Source organism: Coregonus clupeaformis, chromosome 16 (genome assembly GCF_020615455.1).
Source record: "Coregonus clupeaformis isolate EN_2021a chromosome 16, ASM2061545v1, whole genome shotgun sequence".
Lineage (NCBI taxonomy): Eukaryota > Metazoa > Chordata > Actinopteri > Salmoniformes > Salmonidae > Coregonus > Coregonus clupeaformis.
The window spans coordinates 5,084,029-5,096,939 of NC_059207.1; the positions used below are offsets into that span (position 1 = coordinate 5,084,029).

At 40.4% G+C, this 12,911-nt stretch overlaps 2 protein-coding genes and 1 long non-coding RNA gene across 3 annotated transcripts; all 3 read right to left on the minus strand.

The window, feature by feature from the left end:
• Positions 1 to 6,609: 6,609 nt before the first annotated feature.
• LOC121562875 lies at positions 6,610 to 7,515 on the minus strand. Its single transcript, XR_006661841.1, has 3 exons — positions 7,425 to 7,515; positions 7,183 to 7,217; positions 6,610 to 6,847 (listed from the first exon to the last, which is right to left on the minus strand). It is a non-coding gene; the product is annotated as an uncharacterized LOC121562875 (long non-coding RNA).
• Positions 7,516 to 7,731: 216 nt separating this feature from the next.
• On the minus strand, positions 7,732 to 8,721 carry LOC123481149 (immunoglobulin kappa light chain-like). The gene is made up of 3 exons (XM_045225883.1): positions 8,718 to 8,721; positions 8,196 to 8,549; positions 7,732 to 8,105 (listed from the first exon to the last, which is right to left on the minus strand). The coding sequence occupies exons 1-3, from the start codon at positions 8,719 to 8,721 to the stop codon at positions 7,732 to 7,734; spliced, it is 732 nt and encodes a 243-aa protein (XP_045081818.1).
• Positions 8,722 to 8,839: 118 nt separating this feature from the next.
• On the minus strand, positions 8,840 to 12,324 carry LOC121572587. The gene is made up of 5 exons (XM_045225884.1): positions 12,321 to 12,324; positions 11,844 to 12,185; positions 11,288 to 11,638; positions 11,051 to 11,179; positions 8,840 to 8,943 (listed from the first exon to the last, which is right to left on the minus strand). The coding sequence occupies exons 1-5, from the start codon at positions 12,322 to 12,324 to the stop codon at positions 8,840 to 8,842; spliced, it is 930 nt and encodes a 309-aa protein (XP_045081819.1).
• Between the last annotated feature and the right edge of the window lie 587 nt (positions 12,325 to 12,911).

Sequence of the window (12,911 nt, forward strand, 5' to 3'; positions counted from 1 at the left end):
TCACCTGGAATGCATTTCAATTAACAGGGGTGCCTTGTTAAAAGTTAATTTGTGGAATTTCTTCCCTTCTTAATGCATTTTAGCCAATCAGTTGTGCTGTGCCAAGGTAGGGGGGGTATACAGGAGATAGCTACAGTATGATATATTAACTTACTTAAACCTGCCTGTTCTTTGGAATTTTCTAAATTAATTAATCATTCCACATTGAACACTGCATGGTGATAAATTACGGCCACTACGTCTGTTTGGTGAGTAGGCATTTGCTTAATGATTCTGACGAAAATATGCTCAGTCTTTATCAAACTAATGTTAATGCATATTTTCAGTGTGGAACTTGACTAGGTTTAGGGGGGTTAGAGCCTAGGCTAACCAATTCTCAATGGCACTAGCAGTTTGCAAAGTACACTACATTACCAAAGGTATGTGGACATCTGCTCATCGAACATCTCATTCCAAAATCATGGCCATTAATATGGAGTTGACAGCCTCCACTCTTCTGGGAAGGCTTTCCACTAGATGTTGGAACATTGCTGCAGGGACTTGGTTCCATTCAGCCACAAGAGCATTAGTGAGGACGGGCACTGATGTTGGGTGATTAGACCTGGCTTGCAGTTGGCGTTCCAATTCATCCCAAAGGTGTTTGATGGGTTTCAGGTCAGCGCTCTGTGCAGGCCAGTCAAGTTTTTTTTACAGTCCTCTGTAGCTCAATTGGTAGAGCATGGCGCTTGTAACGCCAGGGTAGTGGGTTCGATCCCTGGGACCACCCATACGTAAAAATGTATGCACACATGACTGTAAGTCTCTTTGGATAAAAGCGTCTGCTAAATGGCATATTATTATTAAACAAGATTGATGGGAAGTATTTCACGGTTATTGCTTCATGGGAGCATACACAACTTGTCTCAGAAACGTCTCCACCGTGCCCACTCACTCTTCCACGCTATGATTTGTTTATTGAGAAGCTCAGTGCAGCATAATTTTGTGTGTCCATGTTCAGATTCAAAAATAAAGAAAGAGAGATAGGTACTTCATCCACAATTACTAAATTAGAGGGAATTCTTAAGTTTGCTGACCAGAAAACCCTACACATTCATTTATAATAACTGTACCTACATTTGGTGCCCCGTGTGAGGAGAATACATACTTTTCAGAATTTGTCAAAAATAAATATAAATAAAAATCAGGTCTTAGAATGTCTTAACCTCAATGTCCATCCTGGTTCCGTTCACTTGAGTTGATTCATTGGCTAAAGAGAACCAAACAACATTTAGACATTCTGATGGAAGAAAATCTGAAATTCAAATTGGAAACATAGTTTGCTACTAAACTTTCTGTTTCTACACTGACCTTGAATCATGAGATATGCACCATCTCCAAAATACTATTCATTATACCAGAGTATTCCACAATGATACGATCCAACACAGTGGCGGCTCCTGAAAAAATTCTCAGGGGGGGCACTTTTTCTGATGATTTAGGTGACCTACACACATTTTAAAAAATATATGTCCAGCAACAACATGAAGACAGGGGCAGCATATAAGTCAATACCAGAAGCATTTATTGACTGATCTCAAAAGTGTTGGCTTACCAGGGTTGGTGGAGCCCTCAGTTTCATCTTTGCCTCGCAAAGCTAACTCAAACACTCCGCAAAACTTCACACACTGGATTAGCCGGCTGAGGATGTGGCGGTTCTTGCTAATGTCGTAGTAAATATATTTGTTATAGTGAATATGGAATATGATATGTTGAGTAAAATGTTGTGCTAAGATCTATTTAGGTCAGGAGCTGGTTATAAGTTCTGTTCCTATCCAATAACAATGGACAAAAGGGTCCTATCTTGTCAGCCTTGTCAGCAGGTGGCCAAGGACAACACCCACGCCATAGGCCTCTCAGTTCTTCCAACTCACGAGTTCTTGCTCTGAGGACACACACACACACACACACAAACACACACACACACACATCATCACTGTTAAACACACACACACACACACACACACACACACACACACATCATCATCACTGTTAAACACACACACACACACACACACACACAAAAATCCCCTCTCTTAGGCTGAACATTTGAAGACAGAGAACCCGACTCAGAGCCAATGCAACAGTGACAGTAGCCTGGAGGGGACCTCGCCCAACTCATCAGGACCAATCAGAAGATCAGAACTACTAGATTCAACCTACTTCATTTATTGCATAAAATGTCTGCACACAATGTTTCGGGGCTCTCTTCAGATAATAATAATAATAATAATATGCCATTTAGCAGACGCTTTTATCCAAAGCAACTTACAGTCATGCGTGCATACATTTTTGTGTATGGGTGGTCCCGGGGATCGAACCCACTACCTTGGCGTTACAAGCGCCATGCTCTACCAGCTGAGCTACAGAAAGTGGATACTCATGGATGCGCATCGCAATTGTAAAATGTCAACACAATTGGAGACACCACGTCATTTTTGGAGACATGTTATTGACAGTAAACTATTGTAGATGCGACTGCTAACTAAATAAAACATTTTAGCTGGCTAGCTAATCATCTTAGCTAAATGTGGGGCAAACAATTCAGTTATTTACCGTTAATTTGAGGGATTGGGGTGAAAGAAATCGAGTTACATAGTGATACTTTACGATATACTGTATTGACAATATCGCAATATTTTAGCGCTAGTTGGCTGTACCTGCACCAAAACACCATTATTGTTCCTTCATAGCTTGTTCTCAATCTTTTCACATTGGGAGCCAATTTGTTTTCAGCACTTTTATTTCCATGACTGATCAAAACTCGTTCTCATGGCTTTCTGATCCCTCTGCAACAGACATATGGTGCGCAATAAAATCACAGTATCGACTCGCAATACGTATAGAATCATGAGACTCGCAATGCTGATGCATATATCTTATCGTGAGGTTCCTGGCAATTCCCAGCCCAAGTTAATTTGCCACAACAAATCTCTTCGCTAGCAAACGCGATGTCTTCTCCAAAACGGCAATGTGTCTCCAGCAATGTTTACTTTTTTGACGTTCTATGGCATCTCCACTTTCCAAGCATATATGACCACATGTAATATTTTGGTAAGTGATGCAAATAGTGAACTATGTAGGGCCAGGATGTAAAATATATGTAGCTGCAGCAATTTCTCTTATCTGATATGGTAAGTAATGGGGCTTAATGTATAGCTCCCTAAGAGTTTGACGAACGGGTCCGTGCACGCGATTCCAGATATCTTTACCTCTGAATAAACTGCCTTTATTATACCATATCCACCCTGTCCAAAGTCTCTACTTGGTCTCAGTTCTCCAGTAAACTTGTGATTATCAACACTAACCTCATCGTTGTGGCGGCGGACAGCTAGCCTGTATCCCTCATCAAGTTGAGTGGCAATGTTATTTTTCCGTTCGTACCAATTTTTGGAAAATCCTCGGGTGTAGGACTTTCCGCCTTTAGTAGAAACCTGTTGAATTATTAAATTTGGTCTGGGAGGTCCTAATTGTTTCGTTGCCAATTTATCTTCATTTGTTCGCCGACAAAAGGAACTTCTTTCAAAGACACAATCCGCTCTTTTCTCAGTTACGTTCATGGTTACGTTACGTTACGTATGACGAAAGCGCGTAAGTGCAAGCCCTCAGACACCCATAGAGATTGTATTGAAGGCTCTGAAATTTGAAAAAAATAGATTTTACATGGGAGTCTATGACAGACTTCTGGGCGATTTTCAACCTGACTGAAATCGCCCCAAAAGGGGGGGGAGCCATTTGAAGCACGACTTTAGCCTGATTCGACATTTAGTGGCAGTGTGGCACTGTGGCAGATCAGACGTATAGATTACAACACTGATAACTACTGTTGCCGTGATATAATTGATTAGAAAAAAAATCCCTTCCTTTTCCCGTTTGGCAGTGCGTCGCCCATATCGCCCTATTGAACAGGCCGCCCCTGATCCAACATCAGAATGGGCAACATTCCATAGGGTCAAATTAAAACTCGAATCATCCTTTGCAGCTCAAAACAAGACGTATTTGCGAAATCTCCCTGGAATTGCATTTTTTCATAGTAGATTGTTATATGGATACATGCCCATGTCCTGGTGCGTGTTTTAGCCATATACAGGGTAACACTGAGTCTACAGTGGAGAAGCACTCCAGAGTCACAGATCCCCCTAGGGGCACTGATGTCATAAGTTGAACCAAGGTAGAGGACAATGCCAGTTATATTACCGTAAATAACTATTGAAACACAGGAAAAATGGACACGGCAGTTTAAATATCTACATACATTACTTACAAGTGAGATGCAGAATCACCGTACAGATGAATAGCGGGGTCATCTTGCAGTCCGTCCTGAGTGGTTACTCTCCCCCTCCCTGAACCAAATGGACTGGTGCAGTGATGTGATCAGTAGGCTTCTTCCCTGACAGTTACAGAGAAAGGCAGAAATGAACCTTTTTTCTATGATTGGTGGGAGATACATCAAATCACACCCTTCCTGGTAGGTGTGTGAACCGACACTGCACTTCTTAAAAAGAGAGCATTTATTGTAAATCATATACAGTGGGGAAAAAAATATTTAGTCAGCCACCAATTGTGCAAGTTCTCCCACTTAAAAAGATGAGAGAGGCCTGTAATTTTCAACATAGGTACACGTCAACTATGACAGACAAAATGAGGGGGAAAAATCCAGAAAATCACATTGTAGGATTTTTAATGAATTTATTTGCAAATTATGGTGGAAAATAAGTATTTGGTCACCTACAAACAAGCAAGATTTCTGGCTCTCATAGACCTGTAACTTCTTCTTTAAGAGGCTCCTCTATCCTCCACTCGTTACCTGTATTAATGGCACCTGTTTGAACTTGTTATCAGTATAAAAGACACCTGTCCACAACCTCAAACAGTCACACTCCAAACTCCACTATGGCCAAGACCAAAGAGCTGTCAAAGGACACCAGAAACAAAATTGTAGACCTGCACCAGGCTGGGAAGACTGAATCTGCAATAGGTAAGCAGCTTGGTTTGAAGAAATCAACTGTGTGAGCAATTATTAGGAAATGGAAGACATACAAGACCACTGATAATCTCCCTCGATCTGGGGCTCCACGCAAGATCTCACCCCGTGGGGTCAAAATGATCACAAGAACGGTGAGCAAAAATACCAAAACCACACGGGGGGACCTAGTGAATGACCTGCAGAGAGCTGGGACCAAAGTAACAAAGCCTACCATCAGTAACACACTACGCCGCCAGGGACTCAAATCCTGCAGTGCCAGACGTGTCCCCCTGCTTAAGCCAGTACATGTCCAGGCCCGTCTGAAGTTTGCTAGAGTGCATTTGGATGAATGTCATATGGTCAGATGAAACCAAAATATAACTTTTTGGTAAAAACTCAACTCGTCGTGTTTGGAGGACAAAGAATGCTGAGTTGCATCCAAAGAACACCATACCTACTGTGAAGCATGGGGGTGGAAACATCATGCTTTGGGGCTGTTTTTCTGCAAAGGGACCAGGACGACTGATCCGTGTAAAGGAAAGAATGAATGGGGCCATGTATCGTGAGATTTTGAGTGAAAACCTCCTTCCATCAACAAGGGCATTGAAGATGAAACGTGGCTGGGTCATTCAGCATGACAATGATCCCAAACACACCGCCCGGGCAACGAAGGAAGCATTTCAAGGTCCTGGAGTGGCCTAGCCAGTCTCCAGATCTCAACCCCATAGAACATTTTTGGAGGGAGTTGAAAGTCTGTGTTGCCCAGCGACAGCCGCAAAACATCACTGCTCTAGAGGAGATCTGCATGGAGGAATGGGCCAAAATACCAGCAACAGTGTGTGAAAACCTCGTGAAGACTTACAGAAAACATTTGACCTGTGTCATTGCCAACAAAGGGTATATAACAAAGTATTGAGAAACTTTTGTTATTGACCAAATACTTATTTTCCACCATAATTTGCAAATAAATTCATTAAAGATCCTACAATGTGATTTGCTGGATATTTTTTTCTCATTTTGTCTGTCATAGTTGACGTGTACCTATGATGAAAATTACAGGCCTCTCTCATCTTATTAAGTGGGAGAACTTGCACAATTGGTGGCTGACTAAATACTTTTTTCCCCCACTGTACATGTCTATCTATTCGGTATGTGGAGTCAGAGAGATTCTCATGGTGTGCGAGAACAAGGTATCTCCTGAAAAATGTGTTTGTATATCAACGAGACTAAACATGGTTAAATAAAGGTTAAATAAAAAGGCACCTCTTCTTTGATAAGAAATAGATGTGTGTTGGTGTTTCTCCATTTCTAATGGTGTGATGGAGCCTGACACATATTCAGCTAAACTGCTATTCCTTTAATGACATTGTATATTTGTATATGTGGTAGCAGAGATGTACTGTAGACAGAGAATAGAGATGTACGGAGTGTATCAATTAATGGTTTATTATGTTAAAAACACAGTCATAGAGCAAAAATGGGATTGTCTATCAGATAATTTCTTACAATAAAAAGCTGTAAAAAGTTATGGCTATTTAAGGCATTACAGGATCATTATATAAATCTAGCATATGGACAATGTTAAAATAACAGTTTCTTTGTTGCATTGTAAATTCCTTACCAATTTCAGATCCTAAAAGTTTCATTAGGCTACAAATAGTTAAATGGTTCTTCTTGGAGTCTTTGTGACAGTGGTGATACCTCTCACTGCTGCTGCATGTATCTGACCTCAGAGTACACTGCATCCTCTCTGCTGGTCTTCTCTCTTGCTCTTCTAGAGGAGGAGGAGTTCTTCTTGGGGGTGAAACTCACAGCTGCATAGTTCAACACATCACTGTCTTGATTCTGAGGGGGGTGGAGCCATGAGAAAATACATTTTGATGATATCATGATCTACTATATAATGTTTCTATTCTCCCGTGGAAGAAAACACTCCACAAAAGACATGACTGTTCAGACTGTACACCCACTACAATGACCTGACAGTCAGTGGAACAGTGACAGGCAGAAGTTCCATGGAAAAATTAACAACGATCACAAAGATCAGAAGGCTACATCTAGTAGCTTCCAAGAAAGCTTCATAACATAAAAAGCACAAATAAGCTGAATATTAGCTGTAAGGAAAATTAAATGGCAGTTTCTTGAAAATATACTGTATTTATAAATGTTGACAAATGTACCTGATTGCCCTGGGATGTTGGGACATCTGTCCTCCCTTCAAAGAGATTGAAATAGAGGAAGGCCAGCTATTATTTTTATGACAATCTATCTCTTTTTAACAACATGTAGTTAATTAACAATGCTTATACTTTGGTTATTTAACTGATATTTACAGAAGGTACATCGCATAGAGATGCATGAAACATTAGATACATCAGCTATAACGTTAGATACATTGGATACATTAGATATAAAGTAATACCTCTGCTATCTCTGTTCCGAGTCTTGCACAGCGCCCAGACAAGTAGAAGGGTCACTATCCCCAGAACGATGTTGGAGACGACCAAGGCCAGAACAATAGGACTCTGATCAAATGGAGGATCATGCTCTGAAACTGTGGAAAGGGTATCAGGGTATTCATATTGTATTCATGAGTGGTTAGGAAGATCATCAAACAGTAAAATATGGCATCAAAAGCTAATGGTGTTATTATAAAGCTTGTTGAGAAAAAAGGATATGATCATTTGGAGGTAGGCCGTTTGCACGAATATACGGTATTGTTGGGGATATTAACAGATTAAGTGGGTTTTACCTTGAATGTCCAGCTTGGTCCCGTTCCCAAACAGTATTTCCCCACATGATGCCACAGCACAGTAGTAAGTCCCAGCATCAGAGAGGCTGAGGTTCCTCTTGGGGAGGTTGTAGACACAGCTCTGTGTGGTAGACCCAGCCTCAGGGCTCTTCTCACACTGATCACTCCTGTCTCCATGGGTGTAAATGATTCCTGGACGGGATACTCCTGAGCCATGTCTGAACCAATAGACACTGTGTTCTCCTACACAGGTCTCAGTGTGTATTGTACAGTTCAGAGTCACAGAGTCTCCTGGCTGGACAGACTCAGACACAGGCTGCTGGAGCACAGACATGTTTCTGGACCCTGATCCTGACAAGAAGTTCAATAAACCCAGTGAATCTATAGAATATTACTGTAGAAAGTTTTCAAACTCAACATTTCATCATATTAGATAATTACCTTTTACTATGAGAATGTCTCCTTCTCCAAACTCCACCTTGTTGCCATAAGCACTTCCACAGTAGTATGTGCCTGAATCAGAGAGCTGCATGTCTGAGATCCTTAGGTGATTCTTTTGTTGGCCATTTTCCACTGAGAAGCGAGGGTTATCCTTAAACTCATGGTAGAATGTTGCGTTCCTTTCAAACTTATAGACGGTTGATAAGAGTTGAAGCTTATCTCTCAAGGGTTGCTTGTACCAGGAGAAATACATGTCCATGTGGCCTTCATAGAAGCAGTGCACAATCACGGCGTCTCCAACGTTGGCTGATATGAGTCCACTGTCCTGAAGTATGGATGAGGACTCAGTACCAGCTACCACATGTATTAAAGAACATGAACAATACAACATATTTGCTGTTACATACCCCAAATACAACTTAGAATATTAAAAGTGTCTGTAAAGTATTACATGTGATATCTCATGCATCCAAATCAAGGGCGGACATCGCATAAGCAGAGAAACATAAAAGTTGGACTTACCCATCTCTACAAGAAGTGGAAATATCAGAAACAGTGTGATCCTCTTTGAAGATGTCATCCTCCTCACAACCTGTCTTGAGTGGAAAAAGTTAACCTATGTAGACAACACTTCAACAATGGAGTTACAGATGATTGGTCGAACTGGACGCTTCATTTTTTTTTACACCATATTCCGGTACGACAATCTTCTTCACATTGTACAGAGTCACAGAGTCTCGTGGCTGGACTGAATCAGACACACAAACATTTTATTATAGGTATATTCTTATCCTTATATATTTAGTACAAATTTAGTAATAATCATTCAAGTTTGGCATCCCTTATTCTTTATCACTACAGCTACTGTTGTCTACGTCAAGACACTCATAGTTGTGAACTTGTTGGGAACGTGCATGCAATGACACTGTCATCCACTAGGGCTTCTATCACCACGGTCACTTCACCTCACTAAAAAACATCTACGGAAAAAAAAATCTAATTCAGGACTTACACTCGATTGGATTGGATGGATAGAATCCCTTCCCATGATTTTGTTATTGAGGAGGCAAATTCCTCTAGGCCTATAGGTGATGATAATACTTCACAGTTAACACTGTGTTGTGTTTGACTAAGAACTACAGATCTAGGTCAAATGATTTAATAAATAGCTCATTGTGTTTTTTCACAGATTTCAGTAGACTATGTATAGATAAGCTGCCTCATCAAAAGAGTTGGTTTACTGTTGTTAAAATGGTCAACTTGAAGAGCAAGTAGTATAGCCTACGGTATGAGAGAGCTAAGAGTTCTGAGACATCCGTCTGAAAACCACAGAGAGAGAGAGAGAGCGAGAGAGCGAGAGAGAGAGAGAGAGCAGAGAGAGAGAGAGAGAGAGAGAGAGAGAGAGAGAGAGAGAACAACAGAGAGAAAGAAAGAGAGCAGAGGGTCCTGTGTACAAAGCCAGCAGGCCCTAACAAAGCACAGATACATCCTCATCTTGTGTTCTTCACAGACCGCAGAGTAACTGTAAATAGGTTGCTGTGTGTTTGAGGGCGTGTTAGTGGCATGAGAAGAGAAAAAAACGGTTTAACACTACAAAATAAAGCTGCAAAATGTAACTTTTTGGGCGACCTGACCAATAGAAATGTGAGTTATAGATGTGTCATTCTCAATTAATGCAAGTCTAAGAAGCGGTAGTTCTGTTCTAAGTGTGCTATTTCTATGCTTCTAGTTCTTAAAGCAACAATGCGTAACTTTTTGGGCGACCTGACCAAATTCACATAGAAATGGGAGTTATGTATCTGTCATTCTCATTGAAAGCAAGTCTAATAAGCAGTAGTTCTGTTCTAAGTGCGCTATTTCTACGCTTCCCGTTCTTAAAGCAACAATGTATAACTTTTTGTGCGACCCGACCAAATTCACATAGAAATGTGAGTTATAGATCTTTCATTCTCATTGAAAGCAAGTCTAAGAAGCGGTAGATCTGTTCTATTGGCTCTATTTCTCAGCTTTCAGTTATTAAGTTTAGTTTTTGCATCTTTTACTTTCGGTTTTGTACACCAGTTTTAAACAGCTGAAAATACAATATTTGTGGTTATTGAAAATATGTTTCAAATGATTCTGTACACTATGCATTGCTTGTTTTGTCACATAAACTGAAATTAGGCGAACTATTAGAATTTTAGCAACCAGGAAATGGCCTAGCGATTTCTGCATATTTCACCTTTAAAGATGCCTGATGTTGGCCTAAATAAATACATTCAACTTCCTTTGTCTTGACTGCTGCTAAATGCTTTATTGATCTCATCACAAGCAAGTCCATTTCAAATTAGTTTGGCAGAGAAGCAATGTACTTAATTCAAGTAGCTACAGTAATTATTAGTTACAGTAATTCAGCTAATAATGTTAATAAAGTGAGAGTTAATAAAAAGAGAATTCATTGGACTGTTTCATTCATCCAGTTCTACTGTCTGATCCCAGCATACACTGTCTCTTCCTCCATTTGGCTTCTCTGTCTTCCAGACCTGTTCTTCTTGTTTCTCAGATTCAGAGCTACATAATGGAGATTGTCTGCATCTTGGGCCTTTGAGAAACAATTATAATGGGGGGAGGGGGAAATATTACTATATGTAATTTTTCAATATGAACTTTTTCAAACATATTTTTACGGTAATACAAAATGTAAGGAATTCTATTTACCCCTGCATCCGTACAAGAGACTGCTGGACATGTTGTCAGAGAGAGGGGTCCTGAAAATAAATACAACAAAGATAAATATACAACCCCTTCTTCCACTAAAGATAAATCTGTAGATATTGATATTAAAGAAGAGCAACCTCTAAGACAAAGTCACTTACCTCTGCACTGCAGACACTTTCTCTGGTTCATCTTATACATGATGCAAGCAAGGACAATGATCAGGATTAAGGAGAAAGCCAATGCTACACCCAGGCAGTACTCCAAGAGAAGAGGGTCTGCCCTACGGCCTGTGGAGATTAAAACATTGATAGAAGACACTCATAACAGCAAGTAAATGTATATTCTACACAGTAGATTAGTAAAATATATAAAAAGATGCAAGCCGTATCACCTACTTTGAATGTCCAGCTTGGTCCCGTTCCCAAACAGTATCTCCCCACATGAGGCCACAGCACAGTAGTAAGTCCCAGCATCAGAGAGGCTGAGGTTCCTCTTGGGGAGGTTGTAGACACAGCTCTGTGTAGGAGACCCAGCCTCAGGGCTCTTCTCACACTGATCACTCCTGTCTCCACGGGTGTAAATGATTCCTGGAAGGGATTCTCCTGAGCCATGTCTGAACCAATAGACACTGTGTTCTCCTGTACAGGTCTCAGTGTGTATTGTACAGTTCAGAGTCACAGAGTCTCCTGGCTGGACTGACTCAGACACAGGCTGCTGGAGCACAGACATGTTTCTGGACCCTGATCCTGACAAGAAGGTTTATAAGTCAGTAAATCTATTCCGTATGTTGTGTCCCAACTTAACATTTTTGAAATCATTCTCATTTCTGATTATGCAAATACAGCATAATTAAGCCATTGTATCCAAAACGTAATGTGGAAAAAGCCCTCAAGATTATAGTTGCAGAACATTAGTTACTATTTCCTTTCATTCTAAATTCAGATGTTGTACCTTTCACAATCAGAATGGCTCCTTCTTCAAACTCCACCTGGTTGGCATAAGAGTTCCCACAGTAATATGTGGCTGAATCAGAGAGCTGCATGTCTGAGATCTTTAGGTGATTAATTCCTTCACCGCTTTGCACTGAGAAGCGAGTGTTACCCTTAAATGCATGGTAAAATGTTGCATTCTTGTTATACTTGTAAAAGGTTGATACGATTTGAGGATTGTCACCCATTGTTTGCTTGTACCACATAAAGTACCGTGCCAGGTTGCCTTTATAGAAGCAGTGCAAAGTCACTGTCTCTCCAACATTGGCTGTAACAAGATGAATTTCAGAGGATTGTGCAGCAGCTAGAATACAGACAGAGACATCATCCATTACTTACACAAGTCCTTTATATACCCAAAACATACGTCTATGAATTGCATCAATATAGTAACTGAGTGTACATCCCTTAAGCAGAGAAATATAAAAGTTGGACTTACCCATCTCTACAAGAAGTGCCAGTAACAGACTCAGTGTGATCATCTTTGAAGTTGTCCTCTTCACAACCTGTGTCTTGAGTTGAAAAAGTCCTCCCATGTAGACAACACTTCAACAATGGGGTTATTGGTGATTGGTCGAACTGGACGCGTCATTTTTGTTAACACCTTATTCAGCCCACCATGGTCTTCGTAACTGAAATTCACTCATATAATCCATGCAATGTGAACCAATGCTTACTGTATAGAATATTTTCTAGAGGGTGGATGAAGCATACACACTTTGTGGTGTCTAGATGATAATTGATTATTTTTACATACAATGTATAGCTTGCTATTTAGGTACCAGCTGAATCAAAGATGTCTAATGCTGAGGCAGTGTGTAAAAATAATGTGTTAATATCCTTCAGTAAAGTGGGTTAAAAGTATAATGTTATCTGGTAAGTATGCAGTACATTTTCAAGCATACATTACACATACATGTACCTGTATGCTCTTGGTGTCAAACTCAGTTGTGTGCCTTGTAAATTTACCTCCAGCCCATGCAACAGTTACAGACAGTACTCCTGATGACCTATAGGAGGACTGTTATAC

What these genes read in the sequence shown, in the direction of transcription:
- LOC123481149 (XM_045225883.1), bottom strand. An exon ending in AGACATTCTCATAGTAAAAG is followed by an intron (nt 8,106 to 8,195) that starts GTAATTATCTAA and finishes ACTTCTTGTCAG; the next exon opens with GATCAGGGTCCAGAAACATG.
- LOC121572587 (XM_045225884.1), bottom strand. An exon ending in AGCCATTCTGATTGTGAAAG is followed by an intron (nt 11,639 to 11,843) that starts GTACAACATCTG and finishes CCTTCTTGTCAG; the next exon opens with GATCAGGGTCCAGAAACATG. An exon ending in AAAGTGTCTGCAGTGCAGAG is followed by an intron (nt 8,944 to 11,050) that starts GTAAGTGACTTT and finishes TGTCTGATTCAG; the next exon opens with TCCAGCCACGAGACTCTGTG.